Source organism: Triturus cristatus, chromosome 7 (genome assembly GCF_964204655.1).
Source record: "Triturus cristatus chromosome 7, aTriCri1.1, whole genome shotgun sequence".
NCBI lineage: Eukaryota > Metazoa > Chordata > Amphibia > Caudata > Salamandridae > Triturus > Triturus cristatus.
This window is the reverse complement of record NC_140590.1, coordinates 1866087253-1866108867: the sequence shown is the minus strand read 5'-3', so window position 1 is coordinate 1866108867 and position 21615 is coordinate 1866087253. Positions and strand designations below refer to the sequence as shown.

The following is a 21615-nucleotide window of genomic DNA, read 5'->3' as shown; positions in this document are numbered from 1 at the left end:
CCATCCTTCCAGCATCCGTCCACTGCAGCCAGCCATCCTTCCAGCATCCGTCCATTGCAGCCAGCCATCCTTCCAGCATCCGTCCATTGCAGCCAGCCATCCTTCCAGCATCCGTCCATTGCAGCCAGCCATCCTTCCAGCATCCGTCCATTGCAGCCAGCCATCCTTCCAGCATCCCTCCATTGCAGCCTTCCATCCTTCCAGCATCCGTCCGTTGCAGCCAGCCATCCTTCCAGCATCCATCCATTGGAGCCTTCCATCCTTCCAGCATCCGTCCATTGCAGCCGTTCATCCTTCCAGCATCCGTCCATTGCAGCCGTTCATCCTTCCAGCATCCGTCCATTGCTGCCTTCCATCCTTCCAGCATCCGTCCATTGCAGCCGTTCATCCTTCCAGCATCCGTCCATTGCAGCCGTTCATCCTTCCAGCATCCGTCCATTGCTGCCTTCCATCCTTCCAGCATCCGTCCATTGCAGCCAGCCATCCTTCCAGCATCCGTCCATTGCAGCCTTCCATCCTTCCAGCATCCGTCCATTGCAGCCTTCCATCCTTCCAGCATCCGTCCATTGCAGCCTTCCATCCTTCCAGCATCCGTCCATTGCAGCCGTTCATCCTTCCAGCATCCGTCCATTGCAGCCTTCCATCCTTCCAGCATCCGTCCATTGCAGCCTTCCATCCTTCCAGCATCCGTCCATTGCAGCCAGCCAGCCATCCTTCCAGCATCCGTCCATTGCAGCCTTCCATCCTTCCAGCATCCATCCATTGCAGCCTTCCAGCATCCGTCCATTGCAGCCTTCCATCCTTCCAGCATCCGTCCATTGCAGCCAGCCATCCTTCCAGCATCCCTCCATTGCAGCCTTCCATCCTTCCAGCATCCCTCCATTGCAGCCTTCCATCCTTCCAGCATCCATCCATTGCAGCCTTCCATCCTTCCAGCATCCCTCCATTGCAGCCTTCCATCCCTCCATTGCAGCCTTCCATCCCTCCAGCATCCCTCCATTGCAGCCTTCCATCCTTCCAGCATCCCTCCATTGCAGCCTTCCATCCATTGCAGCCTTCCATCCTTCCAGCATCCGTCCATTGCAGCCTCCCATCCTTCCAGCATCCCTCCATTGCAGCCTTCCATCCTTCCAGCATCCCTCCATTGCAGTCTTCCATCCTTCCGGCATCCGTCCATTGCAGCCTTCGATCCTTCCGGCATCCGTCCATTGCAGCCTTCCATCCTTCCAGCATCCATCCATTGCAGCCATTCATCCTTCCAGCATCCGTCCTTTGCAGCCTTCCATCATCCGTCCATTGCAGCCTTCCAGCATCCATCCATTGCAGCCATTCATCCTTCCAGCATCCATCCATTGCAGCCATTCATCCTTCCAGCATCCGTCCATTGCAGCCGTTCATCCTTCCGGCATCCGTCTATTGCAGCCTGCCATCCTTCCAGCATCCGTCCATTGCAGCCTTCCATTCTTCCAGCATCCATCTATTGCAGCCTTCCGGCATCATTCCAGTGCCTCCTGTTACAAGAGTGCTTAGAAAAGGCAGATGTTCTGCACAAAGTTCTGTATAAAAAACAAGATGTTAACTATTATATTGTTATTACAATCATTATTACTATTACAGCATGCCTCAGCCTAACATTTGAGGGAAGAGGTGGTTGAAGAATGTGGATATTTGTGACAGCACCGAAAGCAAGTGAACATGTGGGTATGGGAGACACGCCTCTCTATCTCCAACGTCTGGCAAAGCAACTCCATTCACAGTTTGATTCTTAGGTGTGGCCCAACCTTTACCCAGCACAGTCCTTAGAGTCCACTTTTCAAACTCTGTCAACAGGCAGCTACTGCAAGATAACAATAGCTCTTGAAATGTCAATACTACCACGAACCCTGCATGACCTTTCACTGGTCCCCGTTATGAGTTGTATGTGGCATTTCTGTGGTACACCAGCTGAAGGAGGGTTGCAGTTGTCAGGAAGTCCTATTCTGGCTGAAAAGTCATACTCCTCGAGTAGTACCTGGTCCTGGTATTACCAAGGCCCATGTATCTCTAATTCTCAAGCCAGTAGCACCACCAGGAAACAATCGCAATGGACCGCACTCCGCTAGGGCCATAATGGCGCACATTTCAGTAAATTAAACATGTTAAAATTGGCATGTTCGAGGCATGTGAGCTGTAGATCACATGCTGTGCATAGCTCGCCATCTAGTGTTGGGTCCATATGTTTGCACTTTGTTTTTGTTCGAAGAAGTCTTTTCAGTAGGGGTGGGCGGAATTTGCGAAAGCGACTTTTGCAAATTATCGCGAAAATGTTACAAATCTCCGCAAACACGCGGAAATATCGCGAAGATGCAGAAGTTTTTTTCCCGCCCGTTCGCGGTATTTTCTGCGTGGACGCGGCTCGCCTACTTACCCAAGCGGTTGCTCGCGGGCGCGGCCATCTTGTTTTCACTCTTCTCGCGGTGCATGATCGCGAGAAGAAAGACGTGATCGCGCGACGCATGAGGTTACTGCGGGCGCGAACTGTCGCAAGACAGCGCAAATGGCTACCAACAATCCAACATCTCGTGGAGAACGCGACCGGATCGGGAAAAGTTGTCGGCGAACGCGGGGATTCAGGTAAGGCGATCGCGCGCGAGAATGTATAATTTTACAGCGCGAGCAAGAAACAAATTATCGCTAAGCTGCGGAATGCGGAAATTTTGACATTTTTGCGCTCTCCGCGGAACGCGAAAATATCAAATTATCGCAATTTCCGCAAGCGGAATGGAAATTTAGCCCAGGCCTACTTTTCAGTCATGAGGTAGGCGACTCCTCCTTTCAGTGATAGTGCGCATGGGCATCAGCTTCATCGTTAGATTGTTTTTTTTCCGCCATCGGGTTCAGATGTGTATTGCTGCCCTCCATTTGGCACCATTTCTCGTACCCCTTCGACGCGCAATCCACTACCCTCGATAGTATTATTGTTATCGAACGCAGCTTCCCATTCTTCGTGTATCGCCTCAACTCAAAACAACTTTGATCTAAAAGCTCATGGTGGGCCGTCTGGCCTTCTCGCGTCAACAGTGCCTGCAGTCTTTGGAACGGACTCCTTTCAAGTACTGCCCTGGGTGTTGTGCTAAGTTTCCACGCACCAACTTGCATGAAGAGTTCTACCTCTGCCTGTCCCCAGAACACAACGAGAAAGACTGCGGCGCGTGGCAATCGTTTTGATCAAAGAAAAGGCTTCGTGACCGCCAGGCTTGATGTCACGAAATGCAACACCAAAGCTGCTCCGCACCGAACATCTTCCGCGAAGATTCCGACACAGAATATCACACACAAGGAGCTAAGGCACGAGAACAACATGTCTCCGTGTCCGAAACAGACACCAGCATGGAAGAGGAGGAGCAGGTTACTCCGTGTCAGCGTACTGTGAGTAAAGATACCCCCTTGCCCCTCCAACAGACAAAGGAAAAGGCTCCGGTCCCTCCTCCGCCTTCGGGCCAAGGTCGGCACCGACAAAAAGTTTGCGATGCCACACCCTCTGGTCCGGCTCCAGAACACAAAGACAAGCCTTCTGGCTCGGGCTTGAGCCGCCCCATATCAGTGCCGAACTAACAACTTTGGCACCAAAATCGAAACAGCTCCTGGTAACAATTCCACCGTTACAGAAGAATCCACCTTCCGCACCGAAAGACTCTGAGGCGAAACCTTTGACACCGAAACCAGTGAGTAAGGAAAAAGAAACTCCATCTAAAGAGCCTCGGCCCGATGCTCCGCCTTAGGATCCGAAGCAGAAAAACTGGTTATACACCCTGATAAAGGACATATCCAGGCCACCCTTCCAAAGAAACATAAATTAGACCAGCCAGAGGATTATTACATTCCTCTCGAAAGGAAAAGTGTGGGTACTAACCCTTCTCCCCCTTACATTCCACCTCCTTCTCACACTGATCCCAATTTACTTATTACACCATCAAATTCACCACCACCACCACGATCAGCTGACCCACTGGATGACTGGGATGAGTATCAGTATAAGCTACAGGACATCGACCCTTGGGAGGACTATACTGACCCCAATACAGATTATGACCCTGATCTGTATCCGTCTAGACCATCCCCACCTGATGATAACATTGGATATGTTGAGCTTCTTAACAGAGCTGCTCAATATTATGAGGTGGAGCTCCATAAAGAGACGTTAGAAGAGGATTTCCTCTTTGAGACCCTTACTTCCTCTCAAAGAGCCACTCGTACATTGCCAATGCTGAAAGGCATGCTAAAACATACAGATGACATATTTAAAGTTTGAGGGCACCTCCACTGAGTGTGGAGAAAAAATATAAGCCTGTGCCTACTGACCCTGCTTATATCAGAGGTCAGTTGCCCTTAGATTCGCTTGTGGTTTCCAACGCTCGTAAGAGAGCCAACTCACAGACCACAGGTGAGGCTCCTCCTCCCAATAAGGAGCCTAAGCTCATTGATACCTCTGGCAAGAGAGTGGCTTCACAAGCTGCCAATCATTGGAGCACTGCCAATGCTCAAGCTTTGCTGGCTTGCTACGATAGGGCTCATTACGATGAGTTGGAAAAACTCATGCAACTTCTGCCTGATGAACAGAAAACTAGGGCTAATGATCTTATCCAGGAAGGTAAACTCATCACCAATACATCTATCAGGTGTGCCCTAGATGCAGCTGACACCGCAGCCCATGCAGTAAATACTAGCGTACTCCTACGCAGGCATGCTTGGTTGGGAATCTCAGGATTCAAGCCTGAAGTGCAAACCTGCATTCTCAACCAACCATTTGATAAGGAACACCTCTTTGGTCTAGCGGTTGATACCTCGCTAGAGAAAACGATGAAAGACACGGAGGTTGCAAAGTTCATGGGGCTTTGCAGTTACCTACCAATAGGGGTTCCTTTTGCCGCTCCTTTTACAGGGGTGGTTCCAAAAATGTATCCCTTGAAAATCCCTCCTCCTCTTATAAGGGCAATAACCAATCCCCCTCATCACGAGGTTATTTCAGAGGAGGGTTTAGAGGAAACAACGCTAAGGGAGAAGGCAGAGGCAACTCCACTCGCACGTTCCCCGCAAACAAACAGTGACTTCCTTCCGTTACCCCCTGATCATTCCACTCCACTCCTGTTGGGGGACGTCTCTACCCAATTCCTACCTGTCTGGAATTCAATCACCTCAGACAAGTGGGTACTACAAATTATCCAGTATGGTTACAGCCTGGAGCTTACAGACACTCCGTCAAATATTCCTCCAAGATCACATGCAGTGTCACAGGAGCATCGTACCCTTCTATGGCAAGAGTTTCTAGGTCTGTTGGAAAAACACGCTATAGAGCCAGTCTCATTACAATACCAAGGGACCTGAGTATAACTTCCTGTACTTCATAATTCCCAAAAAGGACAGCTCTCTCTCAGGCCTTTATTAGACCTCTGAAAACTAAATCTATACATTCAGTCGGACCATTTTCACATGGTCACACTCCAACAAGTACTTCCACTCCTTCAGCAAGGCACCTTTCTGTCCACTCTGGACTTAAAGGACGCCTATTTCCATATTCCCATTGACTCTGCTCATCGCAAATACCTGATGTTTGTGGTAGAGGGCCAGCATTATCAGTTAAAGGTCCTCCCACTCGGAGTAACTACTGCACCCAGGGTTTGCACAAAATGCCTGGCAGTAGTCGCAGCTCATCTAAGAAGGCAGCACATCCATGTCTTCCCTTATCTAGACGACTGGCTCATAAAAGCCAGCTCGCAGCAAAGCTACCTACACCACACTCGAAAAACAGTGCAACTACTTTACCACCTTGGGTTCACTGTAAACCTTGCCAAGTCTCCTCTCCAACCGTCCAACATACAAGTGTATTTAGGAGCCGCAATAGACGCTCACAAAGCTCTAGCGTGTCCCAACCCAGACAGACTCTAATCTCTCAGTTTCAGCCCCAACACTGATTATCAACTTGAGTGTTTATGCAATTGCTAGGAATGATGGCGTCTTGCATCTTAATCATTCCTTACGCAATACTCCAATTGCGCCCCCTTCAGGAGTGCTTAGCACGCCGGTGGAACCAGGCTCAAGGTCAGTTATGAGATCTAGTTTTGTTGGACAGCCGCACCCATCGCTCTCTGCATTGGTGGAATACACAAAACCTTTCAAAGGGACGGCCCTTCATCGACCCGGTTCCACAGATAGTGCTAACAGCAGACTCATCGCTCACTGGTTGGGGAGCACACCTCCAAAATCATACCATTCAGGGCATATGGACTCTGCAACAAAAGCAACTCCACATAAACCATCTCAAACTGCTAGCAATTTTGCTAGTGCTCAAACCATTTCAATCAATCAATCAGGAGTTTATAAAGCGTGCTACTCACCCTTGAGGGTCTCAAGGCGCTTGGGGGGGGGTAGGGGGGGAGCAGCTCCAGATCAGTCGAGGACCTGGCTCCTGAACATGTGCAGGGTCGGGGAGCGTCTGATGTTCACAGGGAGATCGTTCCAGGTCTTGGCCGCGATGTAGGAGAAGGCTCTCCCGCCAGTTCTGTTTCTGCGGATGCTGGTGACCTCTGCCAGGGTGAAATTGGCGGAATGGAGGTTCCTCTTGGGCATGTGGAAGGATACTCTCTCGTTGACATATTTGGGCCCGATTTTGAGGGATTTGTAGGCGTGGGTGAGGAGTTTGAAGGCGATCCGCTTCTCCATGGGGTGCCAGTGGAGGTCTCATAGGTGTTTGGTCATGTGTTTGTGACGCGGAGTCCCGAGGATGAGTCTGGCTGCGCCGTTCAGGATGGTTTGGAGTCTGTGTAGAAGGGTTCTGTTGATTCCGGGGTATAGGGCGTTGCCTTAGTCGAGTCTGCTGGTTATGAGTGCGTGGGTGACGGTCCTTCTGCATTCGGGGGGATCCATTTGAAGGTCTTGCAGAGGATGCAGAGGCAGTTTAACTGGTGGAGGTGATGGCGTTGATCTGGCGGTTCATGGAGTAGGCAAAGCTGTCCTGATTCGCACAGACAACATGACAACAATGTACTACATACAAAAACGGGGGGTGACACTCTCTCATGCTGTCACTATTTGCTTAGAACATCTGGAGATGGGCTATAACTCACAAAGTATATCTCCTTGCTGAACACCTTCCAGGAGTAAACAACCAGATTGAAGATCTGCTCAGTCGTCAACGACTACAGATCCACAAATGGGAACTCCACCCTCAAGTTTTCCTCCCACTCTTTCAAATGTGGGGCTACCCGGAGATAGATCTGGTCGCCACACATCTAAACGCAAAATGCCCAAGCTTTGCGTCCAGGTATCCACACCCATTGTCCAAAGGCAATGCACTATGGTTGAACTGTTCAGGGATATTTGCTTACGCTTTTCTGCCTCTCCCACTCATTCCATTAGTTGTTCGGAAGCTCAGACAGCAGTCCATGACACTAATCCTGGTTGCTCCCACATGGACCCGTCAACCATGGTCCACAACCCTGCTGGAGTTCTCAGTAGTTCCACACCAAGAACTACATATTACTCCCAATCTTCTCACTCACAACGTGGAGAGATAAGGCATCCAGATCCCAGTCACCTCAACCTTGCGATCTGGCACCTGAAATCTTAGAGTTCGCTACCTCAATCTTCCCCCAGACTGCATGAATATCATCAAAGACTCTAGACGCCCTACCACAAGAGCATGCTATGCAGCAAATGGAAGAGGTTTGTGATATACTGCAATAACAATCAAATTAATCTGCTGGACCCTTCAATCCAAAACATAATTTGCTACCTGTTACATCTACAGCGTTCCAATTTAACGTACACATCCATACGCTTACATCTTGCTGCAATAGCTGCATACCTGCAGAACAGACAACATTTGTCTGTTTTCTGGGTGCCTGCTACTAAGGCATTTATGGAAGGACTTAAAAGAGTCTTTCCCCCAACACTTCTGCCTGCTCCAATGTGGAACCTCAACATCGTCCTTACCAGACTCATGGGTCCACCTTTTGAGCCATTGCACAGACGTGAACTACAATTTCTCACTTGGAAGGTAGCTTTCCTCATAGTCATCACATCCCTGAGGAGTGTGGGTGAGCTTCAGGCACTAACCATAGAAGAACCATTTTTACAAATACATCAAAACAAAGTGGTCCTTAGGACTAACCCCAAATTCCTACCTAAAATAATGTCTGGCTTTCATATCAACCAATCTGTTGAGTTGCCTGTGTTCTTCCCTCAACCAGATTCAGTGGCAGAATGCACTCTTCACACTCTAGATGTGAAAAGAGCATTACTGTACTACATTGAAAGGACAAAACCTTTCCGTAAGACCAAGCAGCTTTTGCTCCACCACATAAAGGCAATCCTATATCACAATCAGGTATTGCACGGTGGATAGTCAAGTGCATTCAAACATGTTACATTAAAGCAAAACTCACTTTCACAATTCCCCCAGAGCGCCCTCCACTTGCAAACTAGGGGCCTCTATGGCATTTTTAGGAAATATACCCATAGGTCATATCTGCAAAGCTGCAACATGGTCCACACCACACACTTTCATAAAACACTATTGTGTAGATGTATTAGCTAGATAACAAGCTAGTGTGGGCCAAGCAGTTTTACGTACGCTAGTTCAGACGGCTGCAACAGCTACAGGTTAGCCACCGCTTTGGGAGTTACTGCTATATAGTCTATGCACAGCATGTGATCTACAGCTCACATGCCTGGAACGGAAAATGATACTTACCACAATATACATCTGTTCTTACCATGTAGAACTGTAGAGTCACATGCACCCACCCACCTCTTCTGGTACCTGTACCTGTTGCAGTAATATCTTACTTAGATACAATCTACATGGACATTTCTCTTTACTACTCTTAATAATTCCATCATCACCCTCTGCGGCAAAACAATCTAACGATGAAGCCGGTACCCGTGTGCACTGTCACCAAAAGGAGGAGTCACCTACCTCGTGACTGGAAACACTTCTTCGAACAAAAACAAAGTGCAAACATCCAGACCCAACACTAGATGGCGGGCTATGCACAGTATGTGACTCTACAGCTCTACATGCCAAGAACAGATACATATTCAATGCCCCATCAGGGGTAACAAGCGCTATATATTCAAACCGTTTTCCCTTTTCTATCCCTCCGCTATCCTTCTGAAACCAAATAACTGACTAACCTATCCACCACTCAAATTACTTTCATATTTCACTATACTAATTCCCCACTGTACCTATCACAGAAAATCTCGATCTCTGGAGGAAAAAGACTCTCAGGGTGCGCCAACACTCTTCTAAAACCTCCACTCTTCCGTAAGAAAAGAACATACGACAGAGCCTTCTCCAGAGCTGCATCTAGAATATGGAACTCACTCCCACCAGGCATCAGGAAAATCTCTACTTCTACATTCAAACAAGCATTGGCATAGCCAATAGGTCTTGCCTTTGGGACCTTATAAGTGTTTAGCCATGCAACAGTTGCATAACTAAATACTTATAAGGTCCCAAAAGCGAGACCTATTGGCTATGCAAAGCGGGCGTGAAAGTGATCGCGATCAAACATCAAAGCGGCCGTGAAAGTAATCGCGGTAAAGCGCGGCGCGCGTGCCTGCGCACATGCACTGTAGCTCCAGGCTGGCCTGGTAGCACTTTTTGGAACCCTCTCAATAAGTCTCGCCAGACCAGCGCATTCCCTGGGTCAGGCCAGACCTAAAAAGAAGCCAAGTCCTTCCTAATGAGCAAATTCCTCCCTTAATTCACAGTAACCCGCCCATTACATGTCCTTGAAGCATCATTCAGACACTTACTCTACCCACCCAAGCCGGGGGAGTACCTCTCTCTGTAAGCTCATCCATTACCAGACTATAGTGAAGTTCCTCACTCTCTCACTAGGCACATCGTGATGGTCCGTACTTGCACGGAAACCTCTGCATGAAGACTGCTTCCCCTACTGTCACACTGAGAATACCCAGAACAATCCCAAAAGTATTATAAGCTACAACCTACGCTACTCCTATTGTATTAATGATTGTACAAATGTTTCTCACTATTTTCCTTTGTTTTCTTTTTCCTTTTCTTTCGTGATCTTCTCGCCTCTCTTGCCATCGGGTTAACTACATCTATAGGTGCCTATTGCAATGCTCAGAACTTCAATGCTATATATATATATATATATATATATATATGTATATATTTCTGATCCGCTCTGGCACTGTTTTTAATGCGACATTTCTACGTATATGTGAAGCGCTCTGATACACTTTTCTGGGTCTTGTTTGCGCTATACAAAACACAAAATAAATAAATAAATATAAAACACTAATCCTTCTTGTGTTCTGGAGTAGCGTGCTACTCGCCGAAAAAGCGCTTCAACGCCTCGTCAGGGGTAGTAAGCGCTATATAAATGCAATACAAATACAATACAATACTGTGGTAAGTAGCATTTTCCTTTCCTTCAGTAACACCAAACACTTTCATAACAATTTTTCTACTTCGCCAAGTACATCTTTGTTCGTTTTGACTATGTGACCTAATGACTGAAGATCGCTAGCTCAGTAGCAGTATTTGAGGTTCAGATGCAATTTCCTAACTTCACAAATAGGAATAATGGTGCTCATAAAGACGACAATTATAAAAAAAATGTACTTGAAAATATACATAAATCTAATGAATGCCATTACTAAGTAAAAATAAATGAAAACACCAGGTTAATTGGAGCCGTATTCCAAGTGTGCAGGAATACCAAAGCTAAATTCCTACTTCCAAAATTGCCAACATTGTAAAAATCAGTAATGTCGAGAAGCTGGATTGCCCTGGGCAATGTTAGCCCTAAGCAGCCATTAAGAAATGTGGAATCACCTTGGAAATCAGGTTTTCTTCACCTGACTCCACGTTAATTCCCCATTTTTATTCAGCTTCTCATCCATATTTTACCGGGTGAAATGCCTGGAGGAGGAGGAAGAACAATCGGAGTGTGTTCTTGCAGGATGCGTTATTTCGATTCGGCTGGTAACTCTTATTACCGTTTGATTCAGAGTTACCCTGTAACTCTGATTAGAGGGCGAAGAGCTCAAAGAAACTGCGACTTTTAATTTGACCATTTTCTCCAGTTCTTTTATTTGTACTCTCGTTCTTTGCATTAATGTTTCGTAACTAATAATGTGTAGAAGTACATTCACCCCTATCTTCTGTACGACATGAAAATGTTGTTGCTCTCTTCATTGCAGACATCTAATAATGATTCATTGTATTTCAACAGGCAATGAAAACTTTGACAGAAGTCAAAACATCGTTAATTCTCTCCAATCTAACAGTGCATCAAGATTGTGTGAACCAAAGTTAAAAAAGCTTGACACAGCCCTGAATGTTTACGAAAGAATGCATTCAGTGAGCATTGAGTTTTCGGAAAATGATGATGTATTGAAAGGAGAGGAAAGTACGCCACAGCAGCAGTCTTTTAATCAAATACAACGTTTTGATTTTCATGAAATAACGCCCTTGGGTCATGGATCTAAAACATACAATAATCCTCTTAGTACATCAATAAATTACATTACTCCATGTAAATCAACCCTACAGCTGAGTTGCAAAGCAAGTGCGAGTCTTGAAAGTGGACAAACCAGGCACAAAAATACCCCTTCTAGACATCAACGAGCACATGACATAAAAGGAAGAAACACGTGCAAGGAATGCGGAAAAACCTTTTACTCGATATCAAACCTTAACAAGCATGTAAAAATACATACTGGAGAGAGACCTTATCGCTGCTTTATATGTGGAAAAAGCTTCAATCAGAACGGAATCCTGCAACGACACCATCAAATGCACACTGGTGCAAGACCATATCACTGCAATGTATGTGGCAAAAGCTTCACTCAAAAGCACCATTATTATAGGCACGAGAAAATACATAACAAGGCAGAAGACCATTGCGAGTTTGTTTTACTGGAAACTCTAAAAACACTAGAATATTGTAGTAAGCAGGACATAGCAGAGCCTGAGCAAAACACAATTAAGGAAATTACAAAGTGGTGATTCTGCTGCTAGAAGGGCTAACTTCTTTTGAAAAACAAAAAGGTTGGTCATACTCTTGCATTATAGGACACTTAATGGTGTTGTTGCTCCAGTGTGACTCCCCGTGTATTTTGGTACATCTAGGCTTCTTACTGACATTTTAGTATTTTCTGCACGGTTGCTGTGGAGAGTATTAATGAGCAATATTTGACACATTGCCAGTCATCACTGATCATCACAACGGCTGAAATCTACATTTGTCAATGTGTTCCCAAGCAGCTTAATGCTCAGGTTTGCTTACCATGCCGCTAGAAATGTGGTGAAGATGAACCAGCCTCAGAAAAGTTGAAAGAGTATCTTTTATTAAAGGTCCTATGTAAACTTTTTTCTGGTATACATAGAGGATGTAAAACAAGCTAAAAAACACTAGGGCCGGAAGCTTTACCTCCATCTGTGTACCCTAGACATGGGATATGAAATTAATTAAGCAGACAAAACATAGGGCTTGATTAAGATCTCGGCGGACGGATTACTCTGTCACAAAGGTGACAGATACCCTGACTTCCGAAATATAAATCCCATAGAAAATAAGGAGATTTAGATTTCCGCGGATGGGATATCCATTACTGTTACAATGGAGTAACCCGTCCACAGAGATCTAAATCAGGGCTGTCGTGAAATCACAAATGTACTGGTTGCATGTGCAAAAGGACATGGTAATATACATGTTAATATAAAACATCAGGCTCACCAGACCGTAAAGTGAGAGAATATGAACTTCAGAAAGAAGCTGTTTCACAAAACAAATGCATGTATGCGTGTATTTGGTATTTGTACAGCGGGAACCTAGCCAAAGACACCAAAAACACTACAGGTTAAAAGGCAAGAAAAAAGTAAAAGGATGGAAGGATTCTGAGCATTGGCATGGACTGTTAGTTCATTCTAATGGAGCGTTCTTTGAAGAGGTGTGCCATCGGCTTGTCCCTAAATTGGATCTTTATTGGGGCAGCACGGGTGGATACAGGCATGTCACTCCATATCCTGAGTGGCTAGATAGAGTAGGCAAGCCGCTTGGTTTTTATAGTGTTTGCACTTCGCCATTCTGACGGAGTGCCGGCTGCAGCTGTGCTAAGAGACCCTGCAGGCGGTGAGCTTGTCTGCCATGTGTGGGCTTGCTAGTTGTGATTGCTTCGTAGAGAACGCTGTTGGTATTGAAGGTAATGCAGAAGGCATGGGGATACGGTGGAGTTACATCATGATGGGAATATGTGGTTGTATTTCTTCAGCCCCTTGATACAGTGTATTGTGAGTTATAGGATGCCCTTGGGACGGGGCATGTATAGTCTGGGAGGCTGAGGAGCAGGACGTCCGTGCCATCCAGATTTGAAGGTACAAGAGCAAAATGGTAGTTGTGAAGTTGCTTCCTTGGGGGAACACTTCCTTTTTCTTCAGTCAAGAAAGCTGGCACCAGGCTGTTTTTACTTGGTGACGGGTCCTTTGAGGATGATGTTGGTGTCCATGATAAATCCCAGTGACTTGACATTGGATGAAAGTTGAAGTTCAAGGGCATCCAGGTTCACGTGATTGAACCAGTTCTAAATTGTTCCTTTTGATAAATGTTAGGAATGTTGTGTTGGTCGGCTTGAGCTTCTGGTAAGTGCTGGACATCCAAGTCTGGATAGGGTGCAGGAAGTGTTTGAGGCATTGGATGTTCAGGAGCAACGGAGCTTTAAGTAGAGTTGTGCATCATTGATGTATTGGTGGATTCTGAAGCTGTTATCAGATTAGAGTCCCAAGGGGCTCCATGTGAACGAACTGGTAACCATTGTGTAGGCAGGAGAACCAGCGATGAACATTGCATGGAATCCCATTCGATACTTAAGCCCTGATTATGAGTTGTCCAACACTGACCTGTAAACACTAATACCATGCAGTAATACTCCTCCACTACCACACAGTGTTGAGTTAATCCAGATGTTTTGGGGATTAACCATGTGGACCTGGTTTTACCCTAACAGATTATATATGGTATTTCCTCGTCCGTGTTACTTATGCTGCCATTTACCACTACCCAGCAAAGGAGGCAAATTGGAGCAGGGGTGGGAGGAAGGACATCGGGATGACAATAGCGGGAAGGGGAGAGCCGGGCAGCGGGGCCATCCATGCACATTGTACCATAGGAGGGGTCAGGCAGTGGCTGGACAGTGCTTGTGCATGCAGTCCCTGTACAATCATCCTGCAATTGTACCCGCTGGGTTTTCTGGCCGGTAAAGTAGGCCCTAGTGTTCCTGTACCCAGACAATGCAGTGTGAGGACACTGGATCAGCAGTGATTGGAAGGAGCCAGGATACAGCTTCTCATTAGTTGTAGTAGACCTTTGAAATATGTTTAGCACTTGCCAATAATTCGAGAGGAGTAGCAAACAAATCATCATCATTTTTAGTTGCCGTTTCTTCTGTCCTCATGTTGAAAAGTGTAACCCCTTCATGCTTCGCCCCGCTCCTCCATTCCGTGTGTACCTTGAACTTTCTCTGTTTTCACACACCAGTTCCATTGCTGTAAATATCTAAAACAGCCTATAAGGCAGCCATTGCCACTTATTTGCCCACCTCCCACTTCTTCTTATGTTTTTATGTACGATCCCAGCCTATTTGCTTTCTTGAAGAGTGCAGCTTGCACAGTGCAACACAGGTTTGTTTCTTACAGTCAATCAGTACTCTTTGTTTATTATATTTGTATTCCTTATATAATAAAATATTTATATAATGTTGATGGTATATTATTTCTATACTTTGCTATTCCGTGTTCCAGTTTTAGCCTTAATAGTGTGATTTTGCACGCACCATGACATAATCTCTGATTAGACATGTCCTTTGCCTGCTTTAATTTATGTGTGGACCTGTGGCCAAGCCCATGCACCGCCTTTTACCTTAACGGCTACTACTGTGATTCGGGAATGATTGAAGATCTGCACATGCTGCATTTGCATGCAACCACTGAGGTTACTCGCGCTTTGGTCACTGTAAAGCAGTGCAAAGGCAGCGTCTCACCAAGTCCTTGAGCCCTGACTCCTAAAGCGATTGGCCCACGGCTGAACATCAGTTGTTACCACGCATGCAGTAGTTTGACTTGCCTAGATCTACGGCGCAATCTTAATGTAATATTAAAAAAAAAATGTGTCCTGGTGATTCTTGTGCATGGAAAGTTTGGGGGTGATCTGTCAGGTGGGGGCCAAGAAAAATAGAGTGTCAAAAAAAGTGTTTTTCCTATGTTATTTTCCATTGGTAATTTTAAACGCGACTACAGCCTGAACTGTTGGACGGAACTACACCAAACTTGGCTGAAAGCTAGCTTTTGGTCCAGAAAGAATGTTTTTGTTATTTTGTGTAAATCCGTTCAGTAGTTTTGGAGAATAAAAAGAACAAACAAATTTGTATATCTAGGGACGCGGATCCTCCAAGGATCCAACAGTCCCTGTGCTCAAATGCGATTGACTGCCAACAATTCAGCTTCAGCTGAGTCTCACCCAAAAATAACTTTTTAAAAGAAAAGGAGGCAGTGTAAGGATACCCTGACCCCCTAGCTGTGGTGGTGGAAAAAAACAAAAGCACTGTGTCCCACGCTTCACTAATGTTTAGCCCCCAGGTGGGCTAGGTCCAGAGGACATTGGGAAATATATTCAGGTGGGGGGTGCACGGAGCCCCACTCCTATGGTTAGGAAAACCAAGCTGTAGACCGCTACCTCTCTTAGGCACAGATTTTAATGTTGCATGGCGGGCTCGCGCACCGCAACCTGCATCCTGGGGACCGCCACCTCCCCAGGGCAAATGTTAAATGCGGTGAGGCCCATACAGCCCCCCCTGCAGCCCTGGGACCGCCACTTCCCTGGGGGCTAAAGCTAAATTGAATGCTAGGAGCCTGTACAGCCGCCCCTGCAACCCCTGGGATGCCACCTCCCCGGAGATTAAATAAATTAATGTAGCGGGTCTGTTGCAGCCCAGAAGACCACCCCCTCCCCAGGACTAAATACCTCCCTGGAGTCATAGAAGGCCCTGGCAACGGCCACCCCCCCAGGTCCAGCTCCGTCACAGGGTGCCCACCCATCAGAGTAACAGCTCACAGCTCCCACCCAGCAAAAGCAAACATAACTCCACTTCCTGCAAGCTGAAGTTGTCAAAACAGCTCCAGTTTGCAGAAAGCATAATTTTCATTTTTTACCTGCATGCAAATGTGCTTGCACGGAAACATGAAAACATTTGCTATGACAGACAGGGAGCTGCTTTTCAGCAGTCCCCTGTCTGTCAGAGCAATGCCGGCTCCCGCAGGAGGCGGGGAGCCAGCTGGGACCGCAGGGGCCTTGAGGCTCCCAGCGGTCCCCGACAGAGGTAACAAACCCAGGATAAAGAGGTCTGGATATGAGATCCCTGGAGTCAAAATAAGCAATATATTGGCATATTCTGTGGAAGGAGAACCTCATAAAAATGTGGTGGATCAAAGTCCTAAAATAACCTCTAAGAAAACAAAATCCCTGGGAGACATCTTAACAAGAAGCCATTTGGAACCAATCGGAGATATTAACTGGCTAACAAGTAACAAAAGGGGTTTCACTAAATGTGGGTCTTACAGAGCATGTCAGTTTGGAATCAGTCGAAAGATTGTTAGAACACTGGATGGAGAAAGGACTATACTGGGCAGAATTACATGCAATACTGAGTTTATGGTATACGAATAAAAATGCAGCGCGGCAAATATGTGGGTAGTACCATCAACAAACTGACATTACAAATATTGCAACACATGCAAGCCATTAGAAATTGAGATATGAGCTACCGCATGGCTAGCCACTTTGAAAGTGAACACAACCGCTTCCTGAAAGGATTTGGGTACTGTGGGATTAAACATATCAAAACATGCGAGAGGGGGGAATAGGGAGAGAGAATTGAGAAGAGAGGAATTGAAATTGATCATCTCGATGGGCACAGAGGATGCTGAGCTACATACACATCTTTAATCATCGGCAGTAATCCCTATGGAGATAATTCCCCCTCTTGACATGTAATGAATCCCTTCATGCAAAGAGAATCTATAGAAAGCGGAGGTTGGAATCTTCGAGAAAACAGGCAGAGAAAAAGAAGTTTGGATAATGCCCGTTCTTTAGTCGTAACCACATGAAGTACTGTGAAAAAGCAAAGATTCCAACTCGCTCACAGATTATAGAGTGGAAAGATGAAATCCCCTTTGAGAAATTTGTATATTGTGTGGGACCCTCAATTTGGACCTTTGAAGGGATCGTAATTTGGATGGTTTTATGACCAGTATATGCACTCGCTCTTTATTCAAACTATTACATGGTGTGTCGGCATTAGCACTTTATTGAGGATTATTACATCAGGTTACATCAAGTTATGTGCAATAGATTGACAAGATATCTCGACAACTTGTGGAACTCTCAACCTGTACCTTTGACGTGATTGTAATTTGGATTCTTTCATGACCAGTGTATGCGTTACTGAAACCATTACTTTATGTGTAGGCATTAGCACTTAATGGAGGATTATTACATCTGAAAGAAACACGTTAGTTAGATTCCTCACCTTAGAATATCCCCAGGCGTCAGACTGGATCCGGAAGATTTTTCGTCAGCAATACCCCTTGCGCGTCGCTAGGCGTCGTCTGCGGCTCCACATCCGTCGTCGGCGTCGTGCGCTGGAATGACGTCGTCGGGGTACTTAGACGCCGCCCTCGCGCGCTGACTTCAGTTCTTCTTTTTTCCGCGCCAGTAAGCGCAGATCTGGGAGAGCTACCCATTTTAGTCTTTTTTGACTAAGTTTTTTGATCCTTTTTGATCTTGTCTCGACTCCGGTGCCGGTAGGATGCCTGGTTTTAAAGCCTGTGCTGACTGCAACCGCTTGATGTCGGTTACGGATCATCACCGCCGGTGCCTTTACTGTTTGGGCCTCCACCACGACGCGGAGTCGTGTTCGGACTGCAAGGCCCTGACCTCGAAGGCTAGACTGGAGCGGTCCCGTAAGCTTCTCGAGCTTCGCCACTCTGCTCCGCGCCCCTCTCGATCCCGGTCCAGGAGGAGGTCCAAGGATCGGTCGCGGAGCCGCAGCCGACGTCATCATCGATCGTCTGGCTCCAAGTCTTCAGGTAAGTCGAAGCACTCCAAGAAGTCCAAGAGGCGACACCGCTCTTCGGACTCCCCTCGCCGGTCGCGCGACTCGGCCGAGGGTCAGGGTGGTTCCACCCCTGCGGCTCCAGCGGAGCCGCAGGCGCCGCACAAGCCCCCATACCCGCCAGTCCCTGGGACTGACGCGACGCCGGCGGAAGTCAGTGCCTTCCTCTCGGCCATGAGGAACCTGGCTCCGCCGTCGACGCCCGCTGGCGCGCCTTCAGGCCCTGCGGACCCGACTGGGCAACCTTGCATGCCAGCGGCTCCGGCCCCGGTGCCGTCGCCGGCTCCGGCCTTGACGCCGCAAGTGCCCGAGGGACCCATCCCCGAGTCCCCGCCGACGCCAGTCGACCTCGTCACGCCTCCTCCGCCGGCGTCGACACCGGTTCCACCTCCGACACCAGCTCTGCTCGGCGTCGTGCCCCAGTTCAGCCCCGCTCCGGACCCGGCGCCGTTACGGCGTCGATCTACGCCGCGTTCGGCGCCGCTGGAGACACATTATGTCTATCGTCCGGCTCCGATCCTTCCTCCTATTTACCAGGAATCGGATGACGGGGGCGAATGGGAGGGGTCCGAGGATCCTATGGCCGTTCAGGCTCAGCTGTCACAGGACTGGGCAGATGAACTGGGGGAGGCCAGTGGTCTGGATACCTCTCCAGACACTGGATTCATCTCTCCTCCGACTGTGGCTTCGGAGGAGGGTGCTGCTTTCTCTGTGGTGCTGTGCAAGGCGGCCGCAGCCCTTGGGCTCGAGCTACCTGCCGTGGCTGTGAGAACTAACGTCCTCACTGAGGTGCTTCAGTCTGCAGCAACCTCCACTGAGCCTCTGCTGCAATTCAATGAGGCCCTCATTGACGTTCTGCAGGGCACCTGGTCCAAGCCCTCCACAGTCCCTCCTGTCGACAGGAACGTCGCCAGGCGCCACCGCCCTGCTCCGGGCGACCCCAGTTTTCTGTCCCAACACCCTACCCCCGAGAGCCTGGTTATCCAGGCTTCTACCTCCCAATCCTCCTTCCCGACCGCTCCGCCGGACCGGGATTCCAAGAGACTGAAACAGTTTGGCAAAAAGCTGTTCTCCTCCCTTAGTTTGGGCCTGCGGTCCTTGAACACCGCCTGTCTTTTGGACCGTTATTCCCACTCTCTGTGGGATACGGTGGAGGACGTGCTGCCCCTGTGTCCGGAGGAGGTCCAGACACGACTTACCCAGGCTCTGGCCGATGGGAGGGATGCAGCACGACATGCTATCAGATGTGGGCTTGACACTACGGACTCGCTGGGTAGGGCGATTTCTACCACGGTGGCGATTAGACGTCACGCCTGGCTGCGGTCCACGTCCTTTTCGGGTGATGTCCAGAGCACTCTCATGGACATGCCCTTTGATGGCACTCGCCTTTTTGGTGAGAAAGCGGACAGTGCGCTGAATCGCTTTAAGGACTCCCGGGCTACGGCCAAGTCCTTGGGCCTCTCGGCCCCGCGGTCGCAAACTTCCGCCTTTCGCCCCTTTCGTGGCCAAGGAAGGGGTGCCTCCTCACGTCTGCCTAGCCACCAGCCGCAGAACCAACCTGCGCGCGGTCGCGGACGTGGTTTCCGCCGAGGCGGTTCTGGAGGACGACGCGGTCAGCCCACATCCACCCCGGCAGCATCCGCCTCAAAGCCTTCCTAGTCCGAGCTTTCAGGCCCATTCCACGCCAGTGGGCGGCAGAGTTCGCCATCACCTGCTCCACTGGCGGTCCATCACATCGGACAGGTGGGTGCTACAAATCGTCCGAAGGGGCTACTCCCTCCCCTTCGAGACGACCCCTCCAGCCATGCCACCGCAGCACCACCGTATCTCGGGGGATCATTTGAATCTTCTCCACAAGGAAGTTTCGGCCCTCTTGGCCAAGGGGGCCGTCGAGCGCGTTCCGAGCCCAGAAGTAGGTCGTGGTTGTTATTCCCACTACTTTCTGGTTCCCAAGAAGGGCAAAGGGGGCCTATGCCCTATCTTGGACCTCTGGAATGTCAATGCCTTCCTCCAGAAGGAGAGGTTCAAGATGTTAACTTTGGCTCAGGTTCTAGCTGCCCTAGACCCTGGAGACTGGATGGTAGCGTTGGACTTGCAGGACGCATATTTCCACATCCCCGTCCTGCCGGCCCACCAGCGTTACCTGCGGTTCACGGTGGGTCAAGAGCACTTTCAGTTTACCGTGCTCCCCTTCGGCCTTACCAGTGCCCCTCGGGTGTTCACGAAAGTGATGGCGGTGGTCGCAGCTCATCTGCGCAGATCAGGGGTTCCAGTCTTCCCCTATCTCGACGACTGGTTGTTGAAGGCGGGTCGCTCCAGGCAGTCGTCTCCCACCTCCAGACTACGGCGGATCTCCTGCATTTGCTGGGGTTTTCCATCAACGTGCCGAAGTCACACCTGAGTCCCTCTCAGAAGCTCCTCTTCATCGGAGCGGTTCTCGATTCGGCGCAGTTCCGGGTCTATCCGCCGGAACAGCGGGTCCGGGATATTCAGGCCCTGATTCCCATCTTTCGGCCTCTATCCTGGGTTTCGGTCAGGCTAGTGTTGCGGCTTCTGGGGCTGATGGCCTCCTGCATCCTACTAGTGCATCACGCAAGGCGGCGCATGCGGGCTCTGCAGTGGGACCTGAAGTTTCAGTGGGCCCAGCATCACGGCAACCTGTCCGACCATGTCTTGATCTCGGAGGGCACTGCACAGCAGTTGCAGTGGTGGCTCACGGACCGCAATTGGGTCACGGGCAAGAGCCTCTCCCTTCCCCAACCGGAGCATGTCGTAGTGACGGATGCGTCCCTCCTGGGATGGGGTGGCCATATGGGAGAGGCGGAGATCAGAGGCCTCTGGTCTCCGGCGGAGTCTCGCCTCCACATCAACCTGTTGGAGTTGAGAGCGATCCGACTTGCACTGAAAGCCTTCCTTCCCTCTGTCAGGGGAAGTGTCGTGCAGGTGTTCACGGACAACACCACCGCCATGTGGTATTGCAACAAACCGGGCGGGGTGGGGTCGTGGACCCTTTGTCAGGAGGCTCTGCGCCTCTGGACGTGGCTGGAACACCAGGGCGTCACCCTAGTGGTTCAACATCTGGCGGGCTCTCTGAACGCCAGAGCAGACTAACTCAGCCGCCGGTGCATGATGGATCACGAATGGCGTCTGAACTCCGAAGTGGCGCAAGGTCTCTTTCAGCAGTGGGGAGAGCCTTGGTTAGATCTATTCGCCACCGAAGAGAACGCGCAATGTCAGCAGTTCTGCGCGTTGGAATTTCCAAGGCAGCACTCGCTCGGAGCCGCTTTTCGTCGCGAGTGGAAATGCGGTCTGTTGTACGCCTTTCCGCCTATACCACTTCTGCCCAGAGTGCTGAAGAAGATCAGGCACGACCGGGCCCAAGTCATCTTGGTGGCTCCGGATTGGGCACGAAGGTACTGGTATCCCGAG

At 48.9% G+C, this 21615-nt stretch overlaps 1 protein-coding gene across 1 annotated transcript in view; it reads left to right on the top strand.

Annotated features, from left to right (window-relative positions):
* Positions 1 to 14777, top strand: part of LOC146813535 (uncharacterized) — a 72119-nt gene extending 57342 nt beyond the window's left edge. Inside the window, exon 8 of the mRNA XM_085620306.1 lies at positions 11253 to 14777. Within this exon, the coding sequence (XP_085476432.1) occupies positions 11253 to 12028 (776 nt within the window). The 3' untranslated portion in view covers positions 12029 to 14777. The remainder of the gene's footprint in view (positions 1 to 11252) is intronic.
* The last annotated feature ends 6838 nt before the right edge of the window (positions 14778 to 21615 follow it).